This window comes from Microcebus murinus, chromosome 15, assembly GCF_040939455.1.
Source record: "Microcebus murinus isolate Inina chromosome 15, M.murinus_Inina_mat1.0, whole genome shotgun sequence".
In the NCBI taxonomy this organism is placed as follows: Eukaryota; Metazoa; Chordata; class Mammalia; order Primates; family Cheirogaleidae; genus Microcebus; species Microcebus murinus.
Genome location: NC_134118.1, coordinates 64,500,865 through 64,520,069, shown reverse-complemented (window position 1 = coordinate 64,520,069; position 19,205 = coordinate 64,500,865). Strand labels below are relative to the sequence as shown.

The 19,205-nt window shown below is 44.5% G+C and overlaps 1 protein-coding gene across 1 annotated transcript in view; it reads left to right on the top strand.

Annotated features, from left to right (window-relative positions):
* WWC2 (WW and C2 domain containing 2) overlaps positions 1–19,205 on the top strand; it is a 173,343-nt gene that overhangs the window by 123,213 nt on the left and 30,925 nt on the right. The window contains exons 9-15 of the mRNA XM_012784991.3: positions 691–933; positions 7,004–7,093; positions 8,635–9,254; positions 12,873–13,002; positions 13,606–13,686; positions 13,805–13,891; positions 17,041–17,233. Coding sequence (XP_012640445.3) covers positions 691–933; positions 7,004–7,093; positions 8,635–9,254; positions 12,873–13,002; positions 13,606–13,686; positions 13,805–13,891; positions 17,041–17,233 — 1,444 coding nt within the window. The remainder of the gene's footprint in view (positions 1–690; positions 934–7,003; positions 7,094–8,634; positions 9,255–12,872; positions 13,003–13,605; positions 13,687–13,804; positions 13,892–17,040; positions 17,234–19,205) is intronic.

Below are 19,205 nucleotides of genomic sequence, written 5' to 3'. Positions count from 1 at the left end.
TGGGTGTGCAAAGTGCCCATGCAGCGTGTGCTCAGGCGCTGCTGCACGCACCAGTCCGGCTCAGGCTCGCAGCTGAAGGAGAGCAGGAGCGGGAGGCCAAGCCCTGCCTCTTCTCCTTGCCACTCGGAGCCTTGATGGATCTGTGCTTTGATACCAGCTGACCACGCCCTGCTCTCTGCTCCCTTCCCCTTCCCTGACTTGCTAATGGTCTAGTAGTCTCTGCACAGCTTTCCTGGGGCTACCATTTTGCTAGAGGACAGCATCTTTACCCAGAGAAACAAAATCTACAGCACTGGCGTTTCAGGCGTCAGTCACCTCAGTTTTTTAAAAGGGACACCTCCCCGGCACCCACACCCGCAGTCCTCAGGGCTGGCCTTGCGCAGCCCCCGGAGCCTCTGCCTTCGAAGGCTGTGTGCACTCGGCCTCTGCCCGTTTGTCAGGTAGCTGCTCTGCTCGCTTATTTTAAAGCTGGGGAATGGAGCAGATGACACCTGAGTGTGGTGTCGGCCGGGGCTGGGGTGCAGGGCTGCTGCCCCACCCCCTGGCCTCTCACCAGGACCAGACCCTCTCTGGTGAGGTCCAGCCCAGAAAGTCCGGACAGTGTTTCAACCCCCAGACTTAGCCTGGTCTGTGTTTACCTTTCGGGGCAGTTTTAAATACGCGCGTGTCTCTTTTCTCTCTTTATTTTAGTATGGCCAACTTAAAAATCGAGCTGTCAAAATTAGACAGTGAAGCCTGGCCTGGGGCGCTGGACATTGAGAAGGAGAAGCTGATGCTGATTAACGAAAAAGAAGAGCTTTTGAAAGAGCTTCAGTTCGTCACTCCGCAGAAACGCACCCAGGATGAACTGGAGTGCCTGGAAGCGGAAAGGCAGCGGCTGGAGGAGGAGCTGCTGTCGGTGAGGGGCGCTCCCAGCAGAGCTCTGGCGGAGAGGTGTGTGCTCCTCCTGGGGACAGGGCGGCCCTGTGGGCGTGCTTCAGCTGGATGCCGTTGTCCCTGGGTTTGGAAATCTGAATCACATGAATCACATCTGTTCTTAGTAGAGTGAGAAGCAGCGCAAGAGGACTCTCTGTAGAGCAGTGCCTCACGCCTTCCTGATGCCCACAGCACCAGTTCCCCAGGGTTTGTTAGGAACTGACAGTGCCCCCGACAGATGTCGAATAACTAAGGAATGCCGACATAAAACTAGGAGTGCAGTACATCTTGACTGAGTCTGATAACAATGGCTGGAAACTATTGCACTCTGATGAGAAAGATTATCTAGACTGTTACAGTGACTGAAGCTTCCTACTCTGGGTTTTATTACACACAAGAATGCAGAAGTTTATTGCCTTTCATTTCAGAAGGAAAAGGCAGACTTGCTCCCTTTGATACCCTAACAAGTCACAAAATGTTCACTTGGATTTTGTTTGTCAGTTGAAACTCTTCCCCTGCAGCAGGTGAAACTGTAAAGGGAAAGACTGTAGGCAATTTTATCATCTTTCTGTGGGAAGATGTGAATTGACTAATCTACAAAATCCAGTTCTATAGACAGATCAGCTGGAATATTAAATGAGGGAACCTCTGTGTCAGTTTGACATAAACGTGTCTGCATAGGAGCCCTGTGTACGGTCCTTGCTGGCCGCTAGGGTCAGACACCTGCGTCAGCATAGACCATGTAGCCCTTTAGAACCACTGCACGTGCATCCTTTAGGCCAGCAAGGAAGGAGCAGTGCCCGTCCCAAACCCACGCCGGTATAATTTCAAGTGACCTGGAAGTAAGTTTAAAACACCCACCTATAATCCAGTTGCTTTTTTTTTTTTTAATTCTTGGCTTTTTGCCTTCTAATTCCTTGTCCTCAACAAATATTTAAGGTTGTGTGTCTACATAATAACAAAACATTCAATAACTCAGGGGAGGGAGGGAGAGAAAAAAATCTCTGATATTCCCAGTTAGATGTTAGCATGTGGAGTCACCCACCCTGAGTTTTGGGAAAGCTGACTTTTGTGAATTTATTAAAATGTAGATCAGGGTAATACAGTGTTGTAGCTTTAGGGAGCATGAAAAGCCATCAAAAGGGAAAGCCTCTGTGGACTACATTCTTTTAACATCTTAAATAATTCCTGCCTGAGCCCCCATTTCTTTGCTTCCCTCTTGCTCTGACTTCTCCATCCAGAGGCTCCAGCCATGGGGTCAGCCTAAGGCAGCGTCAGCGAGGCTGGCCGGGTGAGGCCCTGCCTGACAGAGACCAAAAGGAACAAAAAGTGAGGGTGAGAAAGCAGGGCAGAATTAAATTGTTTTTCCTGAACTACCCTGATGTTAGGTCTCTATTTGTAGCCCTTAAGTTTCTGGCACAAAAGTCTAATGGTCATCAGTAAATATAATGAAATGGGGGGCTTTTCTGTGGCCCATGTATAAAACACCAGTGATATTTGGTGGACTATGTAGCACTTAATATATGTTACATAATTAATTACACATGTCTAATGTTCACAGTCCAACTTGGCTGTTCTGCTTTGTAGCAGGTGAATCCGGGAAGGGCCTATAAACAGCCTTTAGATTTGTTCTGTGGGGGAGAATGTAGTTTGTTCGTTTTAATCAGCATTTACAGGTGTGGTGTCTTGCTTGTCTTTTTTGTTAGGGGTAGAGCTTCCACACATTGGCTAATGCAGTAACATTAAAAATATAGTAGTTTGTTCCCAGGCCAGGAGTAGTGGTGGCTCATGCCTGTAATCCCAACACTTGGGGAAGCTGAGGCAGGAGGACTGCTTGAGGCTAAGGGTTCAAGAAGAGCCTAGGCAACATAAGGAGACCCCATCTCTAAAAAAAAATTTTTTTAAAGTAGCCAGACATTGATATGTGTGCCTGTAGTCCTAGCTACTCATGAGGCTGAGGCAAGAGGACTGCTCGAGCCTGGCAGTTTGAGGTTGCAGTGAGCTGTGATCACACCTTTGCACTCCAGCCTGGGTGACAAAGCAAGACCTTGTCTCTAAAAATTTACACACACACATACACACACACTAGTTTGTTCCTAAGTACCTAAGCTTTGACGTTTATGCTTGTATTTGCATGCATGTAGTAACTGTCAAAATTAAGCAGAAACAGTAGGCTTGAACTCATCAGGAAGGGGAACTATAAAATATTTAATGCTTATATAAAATAATTATATATTTAGTGAGATCCAGCCACAGCGTTTGTGTCAGACAATGAATAAGCAGTGTGGATGTCCCCTCTAGCTTATGTAGCTACGTGGCCCACGATTGGATGTTAGCAGGAAGGGAATGTATGTAGTTTATGTGTGTAGTATGTTGACTTTCTGAGTTATTTGGAAGAGCCAAGTCATTTAGTATCCCAAACAAATGATCACTAATCTTTCCTGTGCCTGTGGCCAAAGGCAAATCCCTATCCGTACGTTGTAGTGAAGGGATGAGAGACTCATACTTTCTTGCCTGATCAACTGAAACCTGTCTCGCTCCTGTCCTGGGGTGCTCAGAACGAGGGGCGTTTCCCACGTTCACAAGAGCAGAGCCTGCAGCCCTCTCAGGCGCAGCCCTGAGCCCCCCGTTTCCCGAGCGGGCACGTGTAGTGGGGCTCTGGGTTTTGCTGTTAATGGTTTTACTTCACGTTTCCCCATACTCTTGTCATTTTTTCTTACGCTTCACCCTTTGTCATCTCTTCCTACCATGCGTGTCTGTTTCTGCTCTGCCCGTTGGTTGCTGCCGTGGCGCGGAAGCTGGCCCTAGACGCCCGAGAGCGCCCTTGGGAGCCGCCGCTCTGCGCGCCGGGGCGCGGTGGCGGGAGCTGCTTCTGGGAAGGAGGAGGCGCCGTGGGGAACTCAGACTGTGCTCCTCCAGCAGCACCAAGTCCCTCAATTTCCTGTTGGTATTTTTCAAAGAAAGCTGCCTGCTGCATTCCCCAGCGTTCTCCCTGTTCCTCATTTATACCGTGGGTTCCTCATTATTCCATGGGCGACCTCAGGCGGGACTCTGAGTCTGAATTTTGGTCTCTGAAGGAGCTAAATGCACATGAATGTTCAGCCACCGTGTGTGATCGTGCAGTCCCTCAGCTCTGCTCCCGCCCCACTTGCGGTGCCCCCCACTTGGCCTGGCTTGGCTGGGCGGCCAGTGGCGGGAGAGCACTTGGGAGGGAGGGGTGCCCATCAGGCAGAGAGAGAAATGGCTCGCAAATGAAAAAAGCTACGCAGTGGGCATCTTCATACATCTTTCATGGTCCTTCTGTACAGGTACTGAAATCTCTTCAACTTTGCGCTTCTCTGTAGCTCATAAGATCTTAGCATTGCTCCTTATTTTCTCACAAATTTTAGTGGCTTTGCCTTATAACTGCCAAGGTGTCTTGTCTTAATCGTTTCTTAATTGTTTGAATGTTTTTGCCACTGCTTTTGAAAATTTTTTTAAAGCAAGTGTGGGGGTGTGAGTGTCATTTCGTTTTTAATGGGAAAGGGACTTCTTGCTTCTATAGATGATCTGAAAGTTTCCCTAGGTGCAAAGCTCTGAGTTCAGGAGAAACCAGACTTCTCTCCCTCAGGGCGCCAGGGGCAGAGGTAGAGGGGTGTGAGGCCACACCTTGCAGCTGAAAGGGCATGTGGAACCGCTGGACAGGGAAGAATCTTAGGGGCCAGGTTGAAAAGGCCCTTTCTCATCCAGGAGACCAGAAGGCAGGGCTAGGAGAAGAGATGGGAGAGGCGGACATAGGTCCTCTTGAAAGGGCTGATGTCAGCAGTTTCTTCTGAGCCCTGGTGCAGAGGAAGCTGGGGAGGTGGTTTCCCATGAAAGACACCTGGCATCTGAGGAAGACTGCAGGCTCCCGCTAGGAGAGGCTTTGATGATCACATCAGAGACAGACCGCAGTCCCGCTGGAAGGATTCCTGTGACTGTCCCCGGGGCCTTCATCATGCTTCTCCGGTGAAGGCTTCCTCCAGACGCCAGCATGAAGGAGCACTGGGAGGGCGCGCTGCTCCTCAGGCAGCCTGGGCAGGAGAGGGAGAAGGAGCTGATGTCTGCCTTCTGGGGCCCTGGGCTCTAATTGGGGACCACGTGAACAAGAACTTAAAAGCTAAGCATCAGCAGTTCAAAGGAGCCTGGCCTGGAGGAGGCAGAGGATGGGCTCCCTGAAGACTGGAATAGGACGCCCTGCAAGTTTCAGTGGGGCTCAGGATCAGATTCTGAAGCCCTCCTGGTGCCTCCCTAAAACACCAGAGAGAGAGGCTTCATTTTAATAAAAGCAATATTTAGTTTTAAAACTTCAGAAGTAGTTCTCTTATTTTGGAAGGCATGGATTTTAGTAGAGTTTTGGGCTTTCTTCAGACCTTTGTGTACCTTCCAATTCAGTTAATCTACTTTGTATTACTCTTTTTCCTTGATGAGTTTTTGTTTATATTTGAGAGATTAAAAAAAATGACTGTGTTCCTTTTTGAAATACGCCTTTGAAAGCTGCGAATTAAGAATTTATCATGCTTTGAAGTATTACGGAAATGACAGGAATTACTTTTTTATTTTAACATATAATGGAATGGTGGTGTTGACACATCAAAGGGATAGATACCTACAAATGAGATATGGGCAAGTTTCCTTACTGCCTAAAACATACATAACATTTCAAAGAGATTGGATATTAGGAAAGTTTTATTTTTCTCCAAAGAAAAGTAGCTAATTTTTACATCACCACCTTTCGGGGCATGCGGAGGCTTTGAACAACTCAGATTTGTTCTGCCCGTCTGGAGGGCGCTTTCTCATGCACCACTTCATTTGATCCCTTTGACAGCCTTATCAGATAGACACAGGAGGTCTATTATCACCATTTTACAGATGAGAAAGGGGAGACCCTTGATTCTCAGTGACTTGCCTAAGGATACGCAGGTAGAAAGCAGCAAACCTGAGACTGGAAACTGGGGTGCACTTTTTTCCCATCCTGCTGCTTGCCTGACTACTCTGAACTAGCTTATTTCGATGATGTCTGAAGACCTTCAGGTGACATAGACTATGCTTGTGCAGGCTCTTAGCTGCATAAACCCCTGGGTGCTTGATAGATTCTAAAATGACTTATTATTCAAGTATAAAATCCCATAATACGGTACTCTGATTTTTAAAAAAAAAGTGTGCAGTTGAATGTGGATGAAACCTCATGGTGATCTGGTGCGGGTGCTGAGATGCGCTCTGGCTCGGGAAGGAAGCACTCTTAGGTCGTCCTCTTCCCTAGACAGTGAAGCCCAAACTGGCTCCCAGTAGCAACATGGACTAATTTATTTCTTGATAAATTCTCAACAAGTGAGGATTGGATTTTTTGTCACTAAATATGATCTTGGAATGATCCTTACTAAATTCAGTATTTAGGATGACCTTTTGTACTTCTTTATAATTACTATCGAATGTTTCAGTAATGTGAAACCAAGTCTCAGACCTGTGTAAGGATTCTGTAGTCTTTGTTTAGTTTTCTTTTGTCTTTGTTTTCTTCCTCACTGTTCTTCCCTAACTCATAGGGCCATAGTATTTACCATTTATTTTTTATTGTTTTTATTTTTTTATTTTAGCATATCATGGGGGGTACAAGTGTTAAGGTTACATATATTGCCCATGCCCCCCTCCCCCCTTGAGTAAGAGCTTCAAGTGTGTCCATCCCCCACATGTTGCACATTTACTCATTGTAGTTGTATATACCCATCCCCTCCTCCCCTCTCCTACCTTCCCTGACACCTGATAAATGTTACTCCTATATGTCCACTTAGGTGTTGATCTGTTACATATTATTTACCATTTAAGAAAATTTTAGATCACCAACATTTTTAAATTTTCCGTAACGCTGGCAAGCTGGCGTTGTAGCTTGGCTGTGAGCAGCTCTGCCTCTGTCCTTCTTGCTGGGCATCCTGTGTTCTCGCTGTTGAGTTCATTCAGGCCCCCCCAGCCCCCAGCTCTGTAATATGTAATGTTTGTATAATAAGAATCTTTTGGTTTTCACATTTTATCCTAATCATTTGAAAATAAATAATTTCTGTATGTTTTTTTCTAGATTGAGATTGGAAGAGAGAAGAAAAGAGTTGCTACAGAAACTTGAAGAAACTACTAAATTAACGACTTATTTGCATTCACAACTTAAAAGGTAAGCCTGTTAGGTTCCTGAGGGGGAAATTTTCCTCTGTTCAGGTATGTTCTAGTTCTTTGATTACTTTTTGTTTTATTTTCAATTATTTAAAAGTACATATAAAAGAATAGTACAATTAATATTTGACTGAATTTAAAGTCACAGTAGATTCATTTTTTTCATGAACCCCCCCCAAGGTTATATTTGGAATACTTTTGAAATATGTTGTGGGAAGAAGATATGTTTTAGCTGTCAATACCTACTTAGGAAAATAACACATTTTACCCATCATCCCATCTTTTAAAAATAAGACAGGGTGGGATAGACTTGCCTTAAAATAGCCATAGATTTCCTTATATTAGTTAGAAAAATATTCAATATTTACTCCATAAATTCATACACAGAGAAGAGTAAGTGAACCCCAGGGTCTTTTGTGTAACCTCTTTGTTTCTATAACCTTTTTTCTCTAAAACTAAAAATGTTTTTTTAAAACAAAGCAACTGTATTAATATTTTATGCTTTTTATCCCTTTTGTTTCCCCCCTTTCAATATTTTTAAATTGCAAACTTGCTTCTGGATATCTATGCAAATAAATTTATCAATAGGTATTTGATCCTTTTTTTTAACTTTTGCAAAAGAAAGATTTTTTTTTTTTTTTTTTTGAGACAGAGTCTCACTGTGATGCCCAGGCTAGAGTGCCGTGGCATCAGCCTAGCTCACAGCAACCTCAAACTCCTAGGCTCCAGCGATCCTTCTGCCTCAGCCTCCTGAGTGTCTGGTACTACAGGCATGCGCTACTATGCCCGGCTAATTTTTTTTATATATGTTTAGTTGGCCAATTAATTACTTTCTATTTTTAGTAGACATGAGGTCTTGCTCTTGCTCAGGCTGGTCTCGAACTCTTGACCTTGAGCGATCCACCCGCCTTGGCCTCCCAGAATGCTAGGATTACAGCCTTGAGCCACCACGTCCCGCGAAAAGGAGGATAATTTTTAATAAGAATAGAACTGCTGCTTAAAGAGAGCAAGGTAGAAAATGTTAGTGAATAAACCTGGAAAAATATAGTAGATAGCCATACGCTGCTTAGTGATGTTTCAGTCAGGGGCAGACCACATATATGATGGTAGTCCCATAACATTATAATACCGTTTTTTTACTGCACCTTTCTATGTTTAGGTATGTTTAGGGACACAGACATTCACCATTGTGTTACAGTTGCCCACAGTATTCAGTAGTCAGATGCTGTACAGGTCTGTAGCCTAGGAGCAATGCGCTGTACCACATAGCCTAGGTGTGCAGTCGGCTGTGCCATCTAAATTTGTGTAAGTATATTCTACCATGTTCACACAACAATGAAATTGCCTAGCAATGCGTTTCTCAAAACATATCCCTGTGGTTATGTGACACCTGACTGTAATAGCAAGTTCCTCTGCCCCTGGTCATTGATTCTGTTCTTTGACAGCTTCCTTCCTTGTGGGGGTCTGAAGGAGCCAGTAGTAGGGGTTGTGATTGGCTTTTCCGTACAGTAACGGATTTTACAGTGCATGCTTTTCTCTCAGCCTCTCTGCCAGCACCCTGTCCATGTCGTCTGGGAGCAGCCTGGGTTCCCTGGCATCCAGCCGGGGCTCTCTGAACACCTCCAGCAGAGGGTCGCTCAACTCCCTGAGTTCCAGCGAGCTCTACTACAGCGGCCAGGGTGACCAGATAGACGTGGATTATCAGTATAGACTGGACTTCCTTCTGCAAGAGAAAGGTGGCTACATTCCTTCCGGACCCATCACCACCATCCATGAAAACGAGGTGGTCAAGTCCCCCGACCAGCCTGGCCAGAGCGGACTCTGTGGGGTGGCAGCTGCCGCAACAGGCCACACTCCCCTGCTGACTGAGGCCCCCAAGTCTGTGACCTCCCTGTCCTCGAGGTCCTCCCTCTCCTCCTTGTCCCCTCCGGGCTCTCCGTTGGTTCTGGAAGGCACGTTTCCCATGTCTTCTCATGACGCCTCTCTCCATCAGTTCACTGCTGACTTTGAAGACTGTGAATTGAGTAGCCATTTTGCAGACATTGGCCTTGGCGAAAATCAGATCCTGCTGGATTCTGATGCGGGAGGAGCGTCCCAGTCTCTCTTAGAGGACAAAGACCTCGGCGAGTGTGCTCGGGAGCCGCTCTATGAAGGAACCGCAGGTAAATGCACAGCTCGCTCCCACTTGCTTCCTCCTAATTGTTTAAGGTGAATGACTTGAGGCTTGAGGGTTACCTTTTCCGTATAGACAAATGGTGCCATTCCCCTTGTCTTTCTTCTGAGTAATTGTTTTGGCTTCATTTAAGGAGATTTATTGATATACCTAGACATTTTTCTTTATCAAGTAAAAAATCGCCTTCCTTATTTAATAGATTTAATCATTTAGTAACTGTTCTGTTGTCCAGAGACCCTCTGTGTGCGGAGGTTGACGGGAACATGCTTTGCGAACACACTTCATACTTCCAAGTAGATTCTGGCTCTGAAATAGCAAGGCAGAGTAGAGGGCTTTCTTTTAAAACTTGGCCTAACACAGATTAAAACCAAGGCAATTAGCATACTAGCTAATTAGTACCAAGGTTCAATGTTTAGATTGCTCAGGGAATTCTATATAAATACAATTTTTGTTTCAAGCCAGAACTCTCCCTTTCTGCCTAAAGTTAATTTAGAGAAAGCAGGTTACAGTATGCGGTGTCACCCTGCCATCTTCTGGCCAGGTTAGCCATGGCAGCCCAAGGAGGAGATGGCAACAGATGAAGTCCTTATGTGCCTGCGTCTGTACCCAGGGACAGAAGCAAGGGGAGTTTCATTTTTTTTGTTTTCCTCTGCAAGACAGAAACTTTTAACATATTAGATATGGTTGTAAAGAGCGTAAGATGGTACCCTTGTTGGCAGTGATCCCTCTGGTGGCCCGAAGAGGATGATCCATTCCAGAGCTAGCTTGAGGCGAAATGCTGGAATAAAAGCTCCGATGCTCACGTTAGTCCCGTTCAAATCTACACATGCGGACGTGTGTCCTTCGGCACAGAAGAGGACAGGCCTCTGCAGAGCTGTTCTCTTGCTGTTTTGAGAAGCATTTTTATTTTTATGTGTGGCCCGAGGAATTCTGAGTATTAATTGATTGGCCAATTCAGATGTTTAAAGACAGAGACTCCTGACTTGCTTCTGTGGTTTCAAATACTGAAGACTGGAGTCCTGTCTCCTGCCCGGGGCCTGTGGCAGAGGGTAGGGCGCGCGAGGCATCTGTGTGGTCCGTGTGCCCCCTCCTGGGGAGTTGTCACAGCTGCAAGTAACAGTCACGGAAATAAACACAGGAAAGCCAGCACGGGAATGGTGTGCACGTAATGGCTCCAACAAAGGGAAAGCCACGTTGGGGCCTCACCTCCGCTTCTGGGAAGGAGGTGACAGTGTGTGGGGGGTGAGGGTGCGGCCGCCCCTGGAGCCAGCCAGGCTGTGCTCACGTTTCGTCACCACCTCGACTGGCTGTGTTTTGAGGAGCGCACTGCCCAGTCTCTCAGGCCCGCTGTTGCTCATCTGCACAATGGGGGTGACGTGGTGACGCTGGGAGCATTAGTGTCCCAACGCATGTGAAGCATCTCACCGTGGCTGGCACTCGGCACGCAGCTCATAGTGGTAAATAATCATCGTCACCGTGTGACGATGATGGTGAGTAATACAAACTCTGCTAAATGTAGTTCCCGCCACACACCACTGAAAGTTGTGAAGGAACAAAGAATGAGAGAAAGGAGAGAGTTTTTCTTTTTGCCATTCTTATGTACTTTTGACTTGAAAGATCTCACATTTCTCCAGCATTTCAGGCTATTTTTGCTCTTCACGTATTCAGAGTGTTCTCTAGTGACCACTTCTCAACATTCACTCAATTTGGGGGTCCAGTAAGGGAGGCCGATTGCTAGAGAAGGAGGGGGAACCGGCAAAGACATCCCCCAAGATCTGCCACCCACCCAGCCATCCCGACACCCTGAGATCCCTGGCCTGCAGGCGTCTTTGGTTGGTGGCTGCCTCGCTCCTGGCACTTGAGCTGCTACTGTGTCTGTCTGAGCAGTTCCCGGATGGAGACAGGTGTCTCTGAAATGTCTGTGAAACGGTTTTTAGCTTTTTCAATGAATATCGTATTAGAAAACTGCGGTTAAAAAGTCACCCTAAGGGGCTAGACGTGGTGGCTCATGACGTGGTGGCTCATGACTAGCACTCTGGGAGGCCAAGGCAGGAGGATCACTCAAGGTTAGGAATTCAAAACCAGCCTGAGCAAGAGCGAGACGCTGTCTCTACTAAAAAAAAAAATAGAAAGAAATTAATTGGCTAACTAAAAATATATAGAAAAAATTAGCCGGGCATTGTGGTGCATGCCTGTAGTCCCAGCTACTCGGGAGGCTGAGGCAGCAGGATCGCTTGAGCCCAGGAGTTTGAGGTTGCTGTGAGCTAGACGCCACCGCACTCTGGCCTGGGCAACAGAGCGAGACTCTGTCTAAAAAAAAAAAAGAAAAGAAAAGAAAGTCACCCTAAGGGAAAATACATCCAAGGAGTTTGCTTGCAGATGATATTCAGTTGCTTGTCTGAAAACAACTGAAAGCACATATTTAACTGTAAGGACTGATTCTCTCAGGTCAGCAACACTCGTTCCATGCAGGGGACGTCCGCCCTCCCTGTGCCCTGTTCATCTCCCTCCGTGTGCTGGAAGTCTTGGGCAGGTGAAGCCGAGCCCCTTTCACGTAAACTTCACTCTCCGGCACCAGGCCCTGCTGGATGACAGAAACCAAGTTGGAATAGCTACAGAGTCCTCCACAGTCAGTCTCTGTCACTGTCAAAGTCAATTTCAGGCTGCTGTGGTTATTCCTGGGGGTAATCAATAAATCATGTCACCACCTTCACCCCTCACAGAGGGGGCGAGGCGGAGAGAAGGCACTTCATCATCAAGGAGAAAGCATCCCCACCGCCAGCACTAAAAGGGAAAATGCGGCAATCAACCCTGTAGTCCTGAAGCCTTAAAACTTAAACATCTTAACAAGATGTGAAGTCACGACTCGGGAGGGGGCTGCAATGCATACCCACGCGGACCCCTGCACGCCGGCCCGCCGGAGGATGAAAGGCCTCCACGGGCAGGCGGCTTATTACAGCCCCGAACACGGCTCGCTGCAGGACGCTGGCGTATGAATATGAGTTACGGATGAAAGTTAAGTGGTAGTTGGTGCTAAAGATTTAGTAGCACAAAAAGTTTTTTTTTAATGATATTAGCTGGTGAGGGATTCCTGTAAGTCAAAGACTTTTTTTTTCTTAATTTCTATCAGAGTAGCAGCAAAGGAGATGTAAAATATGGCATGCGGAGAGAAGGGTCAAAAGCAAAAAAGAGGTGGAAACCTTTTTTCCATTGAGTGGCTAGATACTGTGATAGAAATACCTCTATTACTTGAAGGAAGCAGATAGTTTCTTAACCCCCGAGTCTATGGTAACTGCAGTGAATGCTCGAAAGAGGCTCGGGACCAATGAGGACTTGTGTCATTCATCCCTTCCCTTGGAATATTTCAGGACAGAGAAAAGCCATGCTTTTTCCTAAATAATGACTGGAATAACTGGTGTCCCAGGAAACTTACGAGTCCTAGTGCCTTGAACTGCCCACCTCTGCTGATTTGAATGGTGGCCTCCTCTGTTCTCAGAAGGAAGTTTTATTTTGGGTTTCTCATGACCAAACTGTGTGTGTGTGTATCTTATACTTAACATTTCCCAGTAAGAAACCCTAATTGGTGCTATCACTCTCCCCTCCGTAGATGCTGAAAAATCATTACCAAAAAGAAGAGTCATCCACCTGCTCGGGGAGAAAACCACTTGCGTGTCGGCCGCCGTGTCTGACGAGTCTGTGGCTGGAGACAGCGGGGTCTACGAAGCTTTCGTGAAACAGTAAGGACTCGGCGGGGGCGCTTTCCGGCCGCCCCCTCCCCTCACAGCCGCACGTGTGGGTCGTGTGCTGTGAACGTGCTGTTGTCGTTGGTCCGCTCTTTGGAATAGGAAGGAAGGTAGCCGTTAAAGAAATCGTGTGCCTGAAAACTTCAGTGTACCAAAAACATCTCCTCAGCCATGGAAATGATAGACAAATTGGTATACTCAGAGGCATACTCAGACCCTCTTAATAATTTTAAAAAAGAACTCGATTTGAGCGGGAATGTTGGAGTGATTCTCCAGTGCCTGTTTGGCATATGAAAGCTTCTCGTGTGTATTTCTGGAAGTGGAAGCCCGGACTGTCTGCAGGGGTGTGGTGTGCCCTAGTAAGGCTCAGGAAAGTCAGACATCAGAAAGTCTTTGCCCCAAAGCTCAGAAGCAGACTCTTCTTGAAAAAGTAAAGGAAGCTTCTAAAACCGTGAGCTTTCGCTGGGATTAGTTCCACTGGGATGGTATGGGAGTGCTGTTAATTCAGGTTTTCTTTCAAAATCATTAAGTGGCAAACAGTAACCGTAACAATCGATATCCCCATTAATTAACTGTTCGCCTACTCCCCGTCCCTAGGCCTAGTGAAATCGAAGACATTACATACAGTGAAGAAGATGTGGCCATTGTGGAGACGGCCCAGGTTCAGATAGGACTCAGGTAAAGAAACGTGCCTGGGGGCGGGGTGGGGGGAGGGGGGAGGGGAAGTTCCGAAATCCGCGCAGTGACAAGTGGCCTGTGGTCATTCCTTCCTTCATCCCAGCTTCTCTTTTGACAGATATGATGCAAAAAGCTCAAGTTTCATGGTGATTATAGCACAACTTCGAAATCTCCATGCCTTCTTGATACCTCATACGTCAAAAGTGTAAGTAAAATTAGTAAAGAACCCAAAAGTTTACACATGGGATGATTTTACATTGTGATAAAGCGTGAAGATACGGGACAGGCACAGCAGGGTCTAAAGCAACGGTAGATGAAGAGAAAAGGAAAATGTGAGAAAGGTGTGTTGGGTTTTGGTTCTTTTTCAACTGATTCATTATTAAGAATAGGAACCAAGACTCTTTAATCTCTTTTTCAACCAGGAATTCTGTATTGTGCTATGTTGGGGCCTGGTTGTTTGAAATATAATTAAAGTTTTTGTTATTGTGCAATAGTTAACTACTATTGGTTTGGAGGAATTTTCTGATCTTTTACATGAAAATGTAGTGGAATTTTACTTATCAGTACAATATTGCCAATCAAGCATTTTATCATGCTTACATGTTTTTATCATCAAACTTTCACTTCCCTGTGAACAAAGAGTTCTTAAAGTTATTTCACTTCATCAAACCATTCAAAAGTAATGGCATCATGCTATTCAGTCCATTGCTTGGGGACTGTTTGTTTCCCAACAGATGACTATAGAGATCTTCACCACCATTCATACTTTCGGAGTCAGAATTTAAGGGTTGATGGCTGAGTGGTACCAGAATGAAGCCCTATTTTAACTTAGCACCTCTGACTTAGAATCCAGAATATACATGGCCACCTTGCAGTTAGCTTCCTATAAGAGGTAGATCTTAGTAATATTTTGAAAGTACTGTACAAGGGCTCGGAAATAAAAAAGAGCTATGATGAGAGGTGACCTCTGAGACTCTATACCTAGCCAGGTGGATGTTTTTCTTAATGATAGAGCATGTTCTTCAATGAAAAGGACTTTTAACAGAATAAATGTAAGAGTTCTCCATGTTTTTCCTAAGGTTTACTTTTAAGTTCACATCCTAACATTTCAAGAATTGTCAGGAAAAAGAAAATGGATTTAAGCAAAAAAGACATAGGTGGAGATTATTTAGTAGGCAGTGGAAGGATAGAGAATGGGACATGTCTGTGTTTTGATGAGCATTAGAGAGGAGTAGGATGGAGAGGAGTAGGATTCCAGGAGGGCGTGGGCTCAGAGGACTTCTCGAAATCAAGGCATGGGCCACCCGCATTACCAGCAAGACCTGCAAAGAGCGGATGTAATGTGGGAGTGCCTAGATCACTACAGAGAGCCCACTTTCCAGGCCTGAAATTAAAAATACCAGTCAGCAGTATTCCGGGAAGATGGCTTGGTATCTGTGACTTCTCCCTACCAGTAAATATGCTGTGATGTTGGAGTGTGCTATCGTTGGCCTTTTTAGTAAGGCAGATTGGGGAGAAGACAAGTCTACCAGAGATTGACTCTGTGAACAGTGAAAACCAATTTACAAATCCAGGAGAAAACTGCAGAACGCCCCAAGAACACACACTTTCTTTAAACTCGTGTTACACAGGGTGCACCCACCCAAATGCTCCACCTCAACTTCACCAGTCACGGTCATTCTCACTTACCTCTTAGGAAGTCACAAAGTACCCTCTGGAGTGTGGTGACACCCTGGGTGGTTCAGGGCTAGTGGGAGCACTCGGCCCAGCTGCGAGTACAGAATGCTCTTTTGCTCCCCAGCTGGTGTGCGATTACTTGTCAGATTGGTCTGAACTTTCCTGACTTAACATAGCAACCTTTTCTTAAACCCATATATAAAAGCTTTTGCCTAAATAATGACACTGCTGAAAATGACAACTAGTTTGAAATATTCTTAAAATAGTTCTTTTTTTCTCCCTGCAACTTCAAAACTTCGTCTTTGGTTGCTAATTATGACAAGCAAAGTTTATGCTTTAGCTGGTTGACAGCAGCCTCAGTGGTTCTGTGAGTGGCTCAAGGCTTGCCTGACTGTAGTTTGGAGGCCCCCCCATACACACACGCTCCTCCACGCCTACTGCAGGACGCAAGGAAGAGCTCTCCTGGCCCTTCCCCGTGGCTTTGCCTCTTAACCATGTAAAATACAATTTTTAAAATAGGAAACATTTTTAAATCCCTGAAATGGTTAGGCCACTGGTATAGAGTAAAACGAAGCTGGAGAAACAGAAGATTCCCTCCCTCCGCTCTGACTCTAATATACTTCTCCTCATTCCTTTCCCATGAACGCGGAGAAAAACATCTCCTCCTGCTGCATCTTCAGCCTCCCAGGCAGAGTGAGCTGTGTCCTAGTAAGGGTCCTACGTCAGTGGCGGTGGCCCAAGGCCCATGGCCCGCTAGGTTTTTAATGCTGAATCTCCATAATTAATGGTGACATGAAATACAAAATAATAGGACCTTCCTCGGCTCTTCATTTGAATTTGTAGTTTTTCTAATTGGAGAAAGGCGTATTTTACAATATGAATTAGACAAGCCTGGAAATGGGGGTGGAGGAGGGTAGATTCAGCGGGTATTCTCCTAGAATTTAAAAGAAAACACCTCATGCTGTTTCTAAGAATTATGAGTCCTTATACAATGTGTGCTCAGAAAACTCACTTTAAAGTTATATTAGAAGTTGTTTTTATATAACCTTTCCTCTGAATTTTACAAAGCACGAGACTCTTTTAAAACAGTTTGTCATATCTGAGACTTTGGAGATGCTAGACAATGATATTTTTGAACTGTTATTTCATCTGTTTTAAAATTTTCTTAACAATGTGCTACTTACTTAGCCTTTCTTTCTCTCTAGTAGGATAATGTTTTCCATTCCTGGGAAGTGATCATCAGCATCTCTTGTTTAATACTCAGGATGAGGATTCTTTGGGATAAAGTCATCAGTATCTACTTAGTGTGTTCCTACCTCCCTGGGCTCAGAAATAACTTATTTTGGAATTGGCTGTACATGGGGCAGGTGGGACGTTAAATTCATCTGCCCCACGGACTTTCTTCCTCTTCACTTTCCTATCATGTGCCTTTGCTGCAGTCCTGTGGTGAGTGGCAGGCTGGGCCATTGCATGCTCAGGGGCACAGTCGGCACGGGTGGGTTGAGAACAGAGCGTCTATGCAGCTGAGCACGGACCCATTATGGCAGCAACACTTTAGGTTGATAAGAACTCCATGCTCTCTCATTTCCTGTCTTTTGCAGATAACTTCAAGTGATAGCTGTGAACCCAATATAAATGAAGTACCTATGAAATCCATTTTATTCTTGTTCTTTGCAGATATTTTAGGGTTGCTGTACTTCCCTCCTCAACTGATGTAAGCTGTCTATTTCGAACAAAAGTCCATCCACCCACAGAATCCATTTTATTCAATGACGTGTTCAGAGTGGCCATTTCGCAAACAGCCTTACAACAGAAGACACTGAGAGTCGATCTTTGCTGTGTCAGTAAACACCGGAGGGAAGAATGCCTGGTAGGATTCTTCGTAATTGCCATTATCAAATGACACTCACGATCGGATATTCTGAGAATGTATTTTTTAGTTGTTATTTTGCCAGCCCTGGAAGCACTCCAGACCTGCCTAGCACCTTGGAACACATGCAAAGTTTGTTTCATTTTTTTTCTGAAGTAGTAGTTTCTCTTCTTCATTCCCTCATTACAGAAATTTAAAATCTGCCTATAAATGGTGATTTTCTATAAAAGCTACTTTCCATTTATACCCTTTAACTACAGAAGGACTTGTAACTCTGTTACAACTATCACTTAGGGAGCATGCTTATTACGCCCCCCATGCCAAGCCTTGTGCTGAATGTCTGTATGTATTATCTCATGTAATCCTCATGGCAGTTGTATGAAAGGTTGAGTATGAAAGGTATGATTATCCGCTATTTTCAGATAAAGAGCTGCTTAGAGAGGTAGTATATCCTGGGTCACCCAGCTAGTGAATGTTGGGGCCAGATATCAAAAAGACATCCCCATATAATTCACTGTTACAAATCTAAATTAAGCAAGACACGGAGTGCTGTACAGTTCCTTTATTCAGCCCATTCTCCCCTGCCATGGTATTAGAGTTTCTAGGAAGACATAGTGTTACTATTTAGAGCAATATGATATTTAAATTCTACAGGAGAAGACTTCATACTTAACTAACAGTGAGTCTAACACACCATTGTGCATAATGACCAGAAAATCATTACATCCCAGTAAAGTTATATCTGTGTTCAAACTGGCATCTAGAGGTGTGCCTATGTGTTCCAAAAACAGTGAGAGTCTCCAGTTGATCTATTCCCTGCAGTCCAGTGGAAAGCACAGAAATAGGCATGTTTCATGATAAGCAAAGTTTAAAAGGGTGATAAGTTTCTTCTTAATTTTTTCTTTACTTGAAAAAAAATGTTTCATAATATTGCCCGACAAGAAAGAAAGAAGCAGAGATAATATACTTGTTAGGCTATCAGAAAGGATTTAGTATATTAAATTCCTTATTTATTTATTTATTTATTTATTTATTTATTTATTTATTTATTTTTTTTGAGACAGAGTCTCGCTTTGTTGTCCAGGCTAGAGTGAGTGCCGTGGCGTCAGCCTAGCTCACAGCAACCTCAAACTCCTGGGCTCAAGTGATCCTTCTGTCTCAGCCTCCCGAGTAGCTGGGACTACAGGCATGCGCCACCATGCCCGGCTAATTTTTTATATATATATCAGTTGGCCAATTGATTTCTTTCTATTTATAGTAGAGACGGGGTCTCGCTCTTGCTCAGGCTGGTTTTGAACTCCTGACCTTGAGCAATCCGCCCGCCTCGGCCTCCCAAGAGCTAGGATTACAGGCGTGAGCCACAGCGCCCGGCCAAAATTCCATATTTAGTATAATATATGTCAAAGGCTCCAATAAAGTTATAAAATGTGTTAATTGATAGCTTTTAAATAATTGTATGATTGAATTTAGATTCTTACTTTTTGTGATTTGGTGAAATATGAAAGCCTTAAATATTTACTTTTCCTGACATTCTACTATCTTCCATATCCAAAGAAAAATTTTTCTGTCTGATTTCTCATTCAAGAACCTAAGTGGAGTTTTCAATTGTTTTAAATTTTTCAGTGGATAATGGTTATTTATAGTAATCAAATTGTAGCACATTATAAAAAGTACTATGGTTTGGGCTACTCATTTTTATTTTTTAACTCTTCATTTGAAAGTAATTTCATGTTTACAAAAAAGTTACATGCTTAGGCATTAGGTGTTGGCAAAATAGTATCTGTATAATCCCTGGATTGACTTTTAGATTGGGAGTTATTTCTTACAGCTGAAAATAGATTATCTCTGGGTCTTAAAAAATCTACCAGTGCTTTGCTTCATTAGTATTGTATCTGTTTTTACCCTAAAACAAGCTCACACAGTAACATTTATTATATCAGAGAGAACAAAGACTAATTTAAACATTTTATTT